The sequence below is a fragment of the Triturus cristatus genome, chromosome 3_2 (genome assembly GCF_964204655.1).
Source record: "Triturus cristatus chromosome 3_2, aTriCri1.1, whole genome shotgun sequence".
Classification (NCBI taxonomy): Eukaryota; Metazoa; Chordata; class Amphibia; order Caudata; family Salamandridae; genus Triturus; species Triturus cristatus.
Window position 1 is genome coordinate 491,671,246 of NC_140584.1, and position 12,139 is coordinate 491,683,384.

The 12,139-nt window shown below is 44.0% G+C and overlaps 1 protein-coding gene across 1 annotated transcript in view; it reads right to left on the reverse strand.

Moving 5' to 3' along the window:
* TMEM41B (transmembrane protein 41B) overlaps positions 1-12,139 on the reverse strand; it is a 170,541-nt gene that overhangs the window by 14,666 nt on the left and 143,736 nt on the right. Inside the window, exon 6 of the mRNA XM_085648157.1 lies at positions 4,974-5,112. Within this exon, the coding sequence (XP_085504283.1) occupies positions 4,974-5,112 (139 nt within the window). The remainder of the gene's footprint in view (positions 1-4,973; positions 5,113-12,139) is intronic.

The following is a 12,139-nucleotide window of genomic DNA, read 5'->3' on the forward strand; positions in this document are numbered from 1 at the left end:
GCTGTGGAGGAGAGAGGCTTGAGAGGAAGAACAGGCTCGGGAGGAAGGACAGGAGAAGAGGGTCTTATACGTGAAGTGGCACAGTCTTTTTTCTTTACAGGCACTGCAGGAGTGCCTGGTGTGTTTAGCTTCCTCTTTTTGTGTGGAACAGCAGCCACATGTCCTGTTTTGGGGTCTATATGGAGTTTTTTCTGCTTCGGATCGACAGGATCCGGTCGAAAAAGATCTTCCTCCTCGATAACCTCTTTCGGCGCCAACTTCTTTGGGTCCGAGCGGGGTTTGGATTTCTGCTCCGAGGCCTTAGGAGGTGGTTTGAGGTACTTTGGCTTGGCTATGGAGACGGAAATCTTTTTCGGTACTGAAGGCATTGGTTTCGGATCTGATGGCTTTCCTTTCGGCGTCGAGGTAGTCGGTGCTGACTTCTTTTTGGGAGTAGGTTGCTCTCCCGTCTTCGGTGCCGATGGTGCCTGCGGGACACTGAGATGTGGTTTGCTCGGTCCCGAGCTACCGGAAGGCTTGTCCTTTATGTTCGGAGCCGGGCCCGGGGGCGGGGCTTCTGAAGCTCGGCGGGGCTTCTGAAGCTCGTTTTCGTCTGCGACTGGGGTCAGCAGGCAAAGTCTTGACCAGGGCCTTCTTTTTTTCGGGTGGAGTTGGAGTAGGGGCAGTTGTACTCACTCGTTGATCAGGAGTGATGTGGTCGTCTGAGTAGTCTGCTTCGGACACGATTGCCAGGTCATCAGAATCCTCCTCCGGGACATTGAGGCCTTCATTGAAGATGTCCACTGGTGCCGGAGCTGCTCGCTGAGCCATGATGTGTCGTCGGCCCCGGCGAACACGGATGGTCTTCTTTGATCGAAAAGAGGCGCAGGCCTGGCAATTTTTCTCGTCGTGCTCAGACGAAAAACACAGGTTACAGACCTTGTGATGGTCACTGTGTGGGAATTTCGCTTCACACTGGGGGCATTTTTTGAAGGGAGTTCTTTCCATAAGCTGTAGGCCCAAACGGCGTCCATAGGCCCAGCGGCCCGCTTCGACGAATGAAATTGAGTAGTTCAGATGTGCGTCGAAGATCACGCGATCGAAAACAATACCGTCGAGTTGTAAATAGTTTGTGCGTCGAAAAGGTTTGGAGAATAAGGTGCCGAACCGGAGCGCAAAAGTTACATCCGAACCCAATGGCAAAAGAAAATAATCTGAGGATGGAGTCGATGCCCATGTGCACTATCGTCCAAGGGAGGAGTCACCTATCTCGTGACTACAAAAGACTCTTCCAAGACAACAACAACGTGCAAGCATCCGAGCCCAACACCAGATGGTGATCTATGCATAGTGTACGATCTGCAGCCCATACGCCTCGAACATATAATTTTAATTTCAGACATTCTGATGACCCATAGGAAACAATAACTCCTCAAAGTGATGAGGACTTAAGAGACTACTGAAATGGTGAGCTCTTGTCCATCTAATTATGGTCACATTGCGTTGAATCGCATGAGTTTGAGTGACAAAGGAATACACTTGGGAAACTATGGTTCCAGAGGTGATTGATTACACATGAGGGTGACCTATATTTCCATGATCTCATCTGCTTACTGAAATGAACCCTTCCTTAATTCACTTAGTTATTTATAAGATTCACTTTGATCGTCTAAACACAGAAAGAATGTGCATGGCACGATTTGGGTGAAATACCTTGGAGATGGGTTTTAATCTTAGATCCCATGATCTATCCACATTGCTTATGATGCCATTGTTTTGTTTCAGCCCTGATGAAGTATTGTTTAACTCAAACAGACGAAACACGTGTTGGCAAGGAGTTATATTGTTGGCAAGGAGTTCTATGTGAAAAGAAGCCTAGCTGTTTGAATAAAAAACATTTGACATTACAACGTACAGATGTATTAAATTTTGACTCATTGAGTGCTCGGTCAGCTTATGAAATATTGAGGAGAAGTTTTCTTTTCCAAAATTGAGGAAGATTTGGTGGCTCTCCCTCCTCCTGAGCACCGACTGAAGTATCCGGACAGTGAAATATTGACTGTACCAGTATTGAGTGTGCGTCGCTTTCCCAAGCCATCACTATTATTGTGTAGGGGTCACTGAAGTATTCGCAACTGTTCCAACCCCCATTACTTCCCTCCAGAAGAGCACGCTAAACGCAAACTCCTGCAGGATCTTTGACAGGACTTGTATGATGGTAATAGCTTCGGCCAACAGATGCGATGATGAGTATTATGCAAGCAAACAGTTTTAAAAGGTTGTTTTTCAGAACCCAGGAGGATTTTGTCACTGGTATAAACAAGTTTATCCTTATAAATGGGAGGGTAGAAATTCCTGGATTTGCCTTATAGAATGCATCAGGGGTAGTGCTTTTTGCACAGGATATCAGAGTGTGTGTGTCTGTGCAGGGGTGTGTGTGTTTTTGTGTGTCTGTGCAGGGGTGTGTGTCTGTGTGTGCCTGTGTGTGTCTGTGCATGCGTGGTTTGCTGCAATTGTAGTTATGTGTGTGTTTTGGAGAGAAAGATTGGGCCTGGGCTCTTTTGATGACAAAAAGGTGTATAAATTCAAAATCACACCTTTCAGGACATCTCAGGGACAGATTGCTTTCAATGTCAAGGGCTTTAAACAGTAGTGGGAAGCAAGCGCAAACTGTAGCGCCTTGTTTCAGACATATAGACAATTTAAAAGCTTGAAAACTAGACCGCAGCGTGTGGTGGAGGCACCAAAAAATAAGCTAACCAAGTGCAGATTGTATCATTTTGTGTATTGAAAAGCGCATGTTGGTCACTTCTCTGCCTTTCAGTTTAAATAGTTAGTTGTGCATGTTCAATCTTACATCCACTATCCACTGCATATCCAGCTTAGAGTGTCCTTCTTATGCTACCTCTAGACGCAGCCTTTGTGTAGACCTATGTTTATCACAGGAGAGAACACTGAAGTTGCCACCAGTCAGGAGCACCCACATCATCAGTACAATGATAAGTGGAATCTCTACACCTCGTCCTTTCTGAACCCCCAATTAGTGGTCTACATAAGAACAGGCCTGGCCAAGAAAGTTTCTCACCTTCAACAACAGAAACTACAGCCCCTTCCTCTTCCACCAAATGGCAAAGCTCAAGAAGAAATAATCAGCAGTCCCTAGCTAACAAAGCTCCTGGAATTGCTAAAGTTAGTACCGTCTCCACCCCTTCACTTAACTTTTTGGATCTCCACTTTCCACTCAGAGAAAAGGTGTCTGGTGGAGGCTATCCTCTCCCCCCAAACTGTGCTATGTTAAACCAGGGGAGCTGCAAAAAGTTTTTTTTAAGGTTTATGGGTCAAATGCATTTCCTTTAGATAGAGCATAGTATAGTCCTGCCTTTCATGATTTTACAGATCAGCTTGTGACACATATGTCACTGCCCATACAAATTAACTAAAGTGCAAGTGGCAACTCTGAAGATATGCACAGGTGTATACTGTCTTAAGAAAGCAGTGTAAGACATATTGGGAAAGTGCACCTTGCCATTTATTAGGTAAGGAACCTCAACCTTATTATATTGCCTGCAGGGAAACCGATCTGCTCCCTGCATGTAGGAGCAATGCCGGCTCCCGCTGGATGCGGGGAACTGGCTGGGACTTTGGGGGATCTCCCCGCGGCCCCTATCCAGGATATAGTGGGTGCCCCCTTTGTTGGCCTGTGGGATTGGGTCCCAAAGGCCGAAATGGGGACGGGGGTTGCGTGGCCTCCTCCCCCATAAATATAGTGGTGGGCCCCAGGGGAAGGAGTCCCCGAAGCCAAAAATAGCCTGGGGAGGGGGGGGGGGGGGGGGGGACACATACCCTCCTCCACTAAAAGATGCACAATCCTCCAAGCGACAGCAGCTAAATTAACCTATGGTGATTAAATATTAGTTTATGTTAAAAAAAATAAAATAATTGAAAATAAATTCCCTGGAAAAAAAACAAAGGTTACAGGGATGTTATAGTCTGGTTCAGATTTTACACACAAAACCACTGAGATTCAGCACTTCTAGTTCTCTCAAGTAACAATAAATCGTGCCCTAAGGAAACTATAGCTTGCACCCTCGCCATGCACTGCTAATTACCCCACACATTACATCAGTCATGACTTCTAGGACATCATGGATACCACTGCAGCATTTTCTGTAAAATCATGGATGAGAAAACTGTGCGTGGCTGGGTCGCGGGTTATTTACCTTAGGGCATGAGTTATAAAACTTACAAGAGATATACTCAGACAATCAATCATAAACTTAGTATTCAACAAACGTAATTTTCTCTTGGATTCATAAGAACTCAATTAAAGTATTCTTATTAGGTCACCTTTTTAGAAATTCTTACATTTATCAACGGACATTTGATGTAGTACTGTAATCTTATGGTTATACTGAATTATTACCATATGCAAAAATAATTTTTAAAATTTCAAAGCTCCGATCTCCGCCATCTACAGCAGGCAACACATGATGGGTCATTAGATTGCAGGACCATAGAAAGTCCCCCCCGTCTTTCCTTATGAATTTTGTGGCTGGCCCACCTCTAGGCGAAATGTAAGTTCACCCCTCCCCCATGGAAGACTGCTGTACTGAAGTACAGGTGGCACTCATGGTTACTAAGAGTAGCAGGAGTATGGTTTAAAGTTTTGGAACATCCAGAAAAAAAATATTGACTCAAAGTCAGCGGCGAGCCACTGACATGAAAGTCGTACACGAAATCCATTCTAACGAGAGACTCTCAATAGAGTGATGGATTTAGTAAATAAAATACATTTACTAGGCTAGTATGACCGATCCCTCAAAACAAACTAGTATTGTTACCGGCCAACTACTCAACTAAAGTTCGAAGACTCCCTGCTGCTCCTCGAGAATGTCCAGTTTCATTTTGTTTGAAAAAATATGCATAATTTGGCCGGAAGGTGGCGCCTCCCTTAGATTTGAAACTGTGGAAATTAATGCATTAAGATGTCTTACCTAGAAAAGTGCCCCAGAAAAACACTTTCAATGGTACATTTATTACAGGAGACGTTATATTGATAAACCAGTTCGGAAGGAAAGGCGTTATCCTCAAAAATATGATGTAGTTAATAAGATGGTCTCTGTGTCTATCAACCTGCAAGAATCAAAAAAACAGAAAATTAGCCATACTCTGTTGTACCCATAACATCATCATCGATGAGTGAATTGAAAGCTTTAACTGTTGGAAATTAATCATAGCATGTGGAATTAGAAGAGGGCATGGGTGCGTAGGCAGCAACTAGCAACATTTATTTGGGAAGCTGGACAAGGAAGTACCATCCGTACAAAGTTTTTTTCGTAGAACTGTTCTCCAACAATATATGTATATAATAATGTACACCACTCTGTGGTACATTTATTGTTTAGGATAGTATGCGTGTCTGAAAGGAAAAAACAAAACAAAAAAAACAACAACAAAAAAAAGGAATAAAAAGGTAAATGATTAAGTTCATAAACTCATTTTTATCCAGAAACAATAGGCATTCTGCCGAAGGCTAATAAGTGTACACTAAAGTTAACCTCCCTCTTACTATGGGTTCATTTCTATAAACTTGAAGGACTCTAAACAGGCTTCCGTGTACAGCGCTTCACTGAAACAAAGCACAATCCATTGATTGTGAAGTGACCACATAACCAATGAGAACTCCTGGAACTAAATTTATAACAAAATGTCTATATACAACAACCTACCTGGAGAGGAACAATTATTAGCTTCTGCAGACTTTGAAGCATCAAGGCTTCAACGCTCTGCAAACAAACCTATCTTGTTTCAGTCGATAACCTCTACCATGTCACGCTGCATGGCAACACCACTACTTGGAAATAGCACTTAGAACCTTGCAGAGGCCTTCGGGAAAACATAAGAACTACACAAAAACGTATTTACAGACTGTAGTGGGCTGGCCCCACGTGTTCAGGTGATGAAGTAGACGTAGCCAAGATGATTTTATGTAGTTTATTAAGTCCATAAGTAAAAGTTACAGCAAGCTAGAACAAGCCCAGAACAAGCCCCACCAGGAGCAGCCTCCTAGCTGCTCAGCCCATCTTCCCAACTGTCTCACAAACACACAGGCACCCAAGCATTTCACTCACACTAACATTCTACGCGGAACACTCACACTGGCTGAGCAACTAGGTACAGGATTAAAGGAACATATTAACATGACCTGAGGATATTACACAACCTCTCCCTTTTACACTGAAAATTAATAGGATCCAAACTAAAATGAAAACTATACACAGAAATGTACAAAAGATGAAAACAGTCCATAAACCCAGGGATGCATGGTGAAATACATCAAGAGAGGGAAAACAGACACTAAGGAGGAAAGAAGGATGAAAGGATAGAAAAACACACCAACACCATCCTCCTCCTTTAATAGTGAACAAATAAAAATATAAGAAGACCAAAAAGAGCTAACATACAACAAGTGAGCATAACACACATGATAGAAGAAGAAGAGAGTAAACTTAACCCAGACTAGAATACAATGGGTGGAACGACACCCAAGAAAGTACTCCTCACGTGAGAAGACAGTGGCAAAAACACCATACGCCACCCCTCATGTGAGGGACACTGTGGGACTAAAACCCAAGTGGAAAAAAAAACGATGTTTGGGACTGAAACCCAAATGTACAGATTACATCACATGGGACTAACCCTCAAGGACTTGTGCAGCATGGGAATACAGATGCAGCACAGTGTGGCATCACAAAAGGACTTGCCCACACACAACATACAAGGAAGTGAAGGAACTGACACCCAACACCAAAAATAACAAAAGGTGGGACTAACACCTCCTTTAAAGTAAGTAAATAGGAGTAACACCCATTACTACCGACATTGGTGGGACAATAACCCCCTATAAACTGCGTAAACGGGAAAACACCCCATAACTCCACAACAAGCGGGTTGACCACGAAGGTGTGGAGACTAATAACAAGGAAATGGGGATGAAACCCATCCCAAATGTAAATAACTGAACGTGGGGTCATGGGACTAAAACCCACTCCCATCCCTAAACAGGGAAAAAATATCTGAACCATAGGGACATGGGACTAAAACCCACTTCTATCCTTAGACAGGGATAAATTATCTGAAACATGGGGACATGGGACTAAAACCCACTCCCATCCCTAGGCAGGGATAAAAAAAAAATCTCGGACGAGGGGAAATGGAACTGAGAACCCACTCCCATCCCAAGACAGGGACTATATCTAAAACGAGAAAATGCGTAAATAAGAGAGATGGGACTAGTACCCACTCCCATGCCAACAAAAATGTACGTGTGAAAAGAAAATTAACAAAGATGGCATACAGCAATAGCAAGACATTGTAAATGCGTAGATTACTTTTTCCTGTAAAATAAAACATTTTAGCATTAAATACAGTAGACATACACCAAAAATGACAATGGTGTGCCTGTCACAGCAAACGTGGTCAAAGTAGGCAAACAGAAGTGTAAGTTACTGGTTGGATTAATGACAGGTAGGCCGTATTACAACAGAAATAACTCCACTTTCACAACACTGGTGCTATTCAAAATGATAATGTGCCATAAGCTGTGACAATAAAGATTCTTTGAAGTGTGTACACATTAGGAATGGATTTTCCTCTGTCAGAGCTGCACAAATACCTCTGGAGGCAAATACGCTGCACGAGGAGTTACATCATTAAAAACAACAGCGCTAACAGCAGAGCAAGACTAATGCTAACCCACGACTAAGTGCAATGCTTAAGAGTGTAACTGTGGTTACAAGCTGATCCCCAAAGGCCAACAAGCAAGAAGCAAAAAGCCACGAAGAGAAGACGTTCCTCGCCCCTCGGGGTTGCCGGAAAACTTCAGCGTTATATAAACGTTATTGTTCAGACAGGATCATGGTTGGCAGAACAAAGATTCGTGGTTGGCAAGACACAGAAGAAGCCAGAGAATACATCGCGGTCTGCAGCAGGAAACCTAGTGAACCTTAAGATGGCGGCATGTACAGGAGACGTATGCCGGGTGGCTCCCGGCACTCTGGTGCTTTAAAACGTCCCAAGTCAGCTTTGAAGTCGGACATCACGAAGGACTCTGTTCAGCAGGGAACAAACACGTCATGAATGGCTTTGAAGCGGATCCGCGCGGCATTGTGCTCAAGATAAGTTGCGCGTGCCAATTTTGAATCTTTAAACGAAGCGCTACTGTCATTTTTACTTGCCACGTAGTAGGAATAGCAAACACCAATAAAAACAAATTTGAACATACTCTTTCTTCACCGTGTAGTTCCCACATTTGCAGTAGGCAAGAGACCTGGCGAAAACACCAAGGAGCCAGTATTTCAAAATTAAATCAGCACACACACCGATGCAGCGCTGGCAGGAGAAACATTAAAAATGTGACACAATCTCTCTTGAAGGCAAAATATAGCACCTTAAAACAGTCACGAATGAACCTTACTGTCACTAGAAACACTGCACTTGGCACTGGAGGCAAAAACTGAAAAAGCCACTGGTTACGTTTGTTCAAGAGGCACTATAAATATTTTCACAGGCACTGTAGACATTTGTGGAAGAAATAAAAGTCTTGAAAAAGCGCACAGTCACAATTGCAAAACTTGGTGCCTTTTGCCAAACAGAATCTTTTAACACCGCACTGGAGGCAGAAACATAAGCAGCCACTGAATACCTAGTTTTGTGAAGCACTGTAGACGATTTATGTGGCATAGGTTCGTCTGCAAGGTGTAAGCAGGCTTGAAAGCGTATTTACCAGTGTTGTGGACACAGCGATGGAAACACAGCACGCTGGGGCTGTCCGGTGTATTGGACACTGGTGGGGCTGCGAGGCATGCTTGACTGCTTTCCTGCTGGACTGGTATCTTTTCTTTGAGTTTCTTGATACTCGTTTCTTCTTTTTGTTAGTAAATGTAGTAGGTCCTTTCGTACACGTAGTCTTGCTGTACTCCACATCCTTACTTGGTATCCAACTACCTTTAGCGCGAGATGAGCTCCAGATCGTCCCCAAAAATGTAGTGGGCTGGCCCCACGTTTTCAGGTGATGAAGTAGACGTAGCCAAGATGATTTTATGTAGTTTATTAAGTCCATAAGTAGAAGTTACAGCAAGCTAGAACAAGCCCAGGACAAGCCCCACCAGAGCAGCCTCCTAGCTGCTCAGCCCATCTTCCCAACTGTCTCACACACACACACAGGTACCCAAGCATTCCACTCACACTAACATTCTACACGGAACACTCACACTGGCTGAGCAGCTAGGTACAGGATGAAAGGGAACATATTAACATGACCTGAGGATATTACACAGACCTCTTACCGTGTGACCGTCATTTAATTGTTTTCTTAATACTACAAGACCTACCTTCGACCAGACCAGTGATCGATGTTCATACCCCAACAGAACAACGGGTACAGATTTCATCCATGAACAGCTCGCTGTGTGTGCAAAGCATGACCTTTAACCGGGCCCTGCAGCAAGGCCTCGCAGTCAGCACGTCACCTTCCACGGCCCACAGACTATTACCTTCAGCTGTTGCTAGTGGGCTTTGAATGCTCTAAGAGATCAGCCGTAATGGCCCTCAGATTACACTGGGCATGGCCATCAGCTTTGCTCTAAGTTCTTTGGTGCTTGTCATGGCCTCATACTGGCACTATTTCTCAAAGAGTGAATGAATGGAACACACCACATTAAATCCCCTCCAACTACACCACCTGGAAAGGTCTCACAGACGTCAATGAATTTCAGGGGTTATAGCCTGAGCAATGAAACATCTCCCACCTGTCACGATACTTGGACTGAGAACCTAAGTCAACATGCTAGATCTTCTCTTCCCAGGGAACAAATTATATGACCAAACCAGGAGACTCTCCTTTACCACGAACAGAAGAAGGTCATTGAAAAGAAGCACTTCCTTGATCACGAAGTTTAAACAAAACGTGTTGTAAGCATCTCAAATCCAAGCTCTAATCCAGGTATTCGAACCCAAGTGATTTCTGGTTAATTAATGCAACCTTGCCCAAAGGTGGGTTTAAAAACAGGGCAATTTTGATATGAGAATCACTTGTTCTCAGACGGATGTGCCAAAGTTTAAAGGTTCCAAGCAAAGAACATTACATGATGGGAGAAGCCAGTTTTGGTGTTGCAGTCCACGATCAGGACGACATAGATGAAGTACCGGAGCAGATGCTTGCCAACCAGCCCGACGCACCACATGTACTACCTGCCCCGGGAAGTCTAACCAGGAATGCTAGCTGGGAGTCACCTCCCAGCCATTTACGGAGTCTGTCCGCACCTACCCAGAAAGTCAATTCTCCCTTCTGAGAGGCGATACCAAATTCCTGCCCTTAAGCAGGATATTACAGGTGTGAAACCACCAACCTGAGTGCTAGAGCAGCGTGAGGGACGCGAGACCAGGACCCTCCTTTTGCAGCTTTAATGTAACAGAAAGAAGAGGCTTCTGTGTTGAGTCGTGTGAAAAAGCGTTGCTGACGTACTGATGCTGCAGTCACCATCTACCACTGTCTGCCACAGAATTAGCCAGGAGCACTTGTGTTCTCACAGAAAAACTCTATTGAGTGTAGTAATGCCATTTTGACATTACTTCCATCCTTTCCATGCAGCCTCCCAGTCTGGTCCACGAACTGCAATGCTTCCCCCCGGCTGCAACAACGCTGATGGGGAAACCGCAGATGATCTCCATAGCGTTACAATGGTCGTGGGAGGGCATGCTGGACTTGGTTGGCAAGGGTTACGGCACCCTTTTGAAGGTGAAATGGCAGTACTGATGCAGGCCAGCCCTCTATACAAAAGATGCATCCGATAAATACAGTAACAGATTACTACAAAAATTGCTCACAATTCTTTGGGTGTTAAACCATTGGACCAAATAGCACATTAGCCCAAACAACCAGCAAGGCCAGCTCCCAACTGTAATGTAAGCAATGCTTGGCTAACTAACCCTTGCAGTTGCACAATCATTAATCACACAGTTACAGCAAAAATACACAAGGCACTTTTTGGGGCATATCAATTGCTTGGTTTGTGGCTGTGCAGTCCCCAGCTTACCATAGAAGGGGATGATGTGAATTACAATCTAGCAAGCATATTCTTGCCCGAGATTAAAGGTGCTTATAGATTAACTAATGCAAAGGTTTTGTTGCAATTGGAAGAGGAAGATTCAGTTATGATGGATACCTGCCTTTCACTTTGCAGCATTGTTACTATCATTGGTATCCTAAATAGTACTCTAAATGGCCTCACTAACAGAGGTCCATCACAGGGTGCACTGGACTACAGAAAACATCATACAACCCCAGAAATACAGAGGGTTAATCCATATGCTCAATAATGAGAGCAATGTGCAGGACCGTGCACATATTTGCAGGGACCGTGATAATACAGACAGCAAACCTAGATGCCCAAACAGCAGCTCTGCAGGAAACAAACACACATTGCTGGAATTGAAAAACAGAGTGGAGGTGACGGAGGAGGCGGAGGGAATCACTGAAAAATCAGCCCGCTTTTTACTAACACACAAGCAAGAAGTTCCGGTGGTCATACAGTCGATATTAACAGACTGCAAGAGAGGTTTTAAAACCAAAAAGACCTTTACACGTAAATCAGCTACCAGCAAAGATGGTAAACACGAATCAGAGATTATTCCCATCTCTAAATCCGGTCTAGATTGTGATCATGGAAAACTGGAGGCAATCTCGGAGAAAGATACTCATGATACTTGCAGGGAGCCTACCATCAGCTACATAGTAGCCAAAAAAGCACCAAAAATCTCCCCCCAAATAAACAAATAAGTGACAGCTGTACAAAAGATACCAAAAAAACACGGGAAGGCCCAACTCAAGTATGCCTCCCCTAGGTAAATTAGAAGGGGCTTTTATATCTCAGCTCGCAGCATAGCCTGAAGGGCAGTAGCAAGGTAAACTGCCTGTATGTTGACACAGGAAATACAAACTGCGATTACGAACCATAGACAATATACTGGCTTATGAGACACCAAGAGTAAAAAATTATTTGTGCTAACACAAAATCCAATCTGTTTTGCTGATCCCAACAATTCAATCATGCAGCTCTCACTGCTGGCCACCCAAGGACCAAGGAAAGGTGCATTGCAT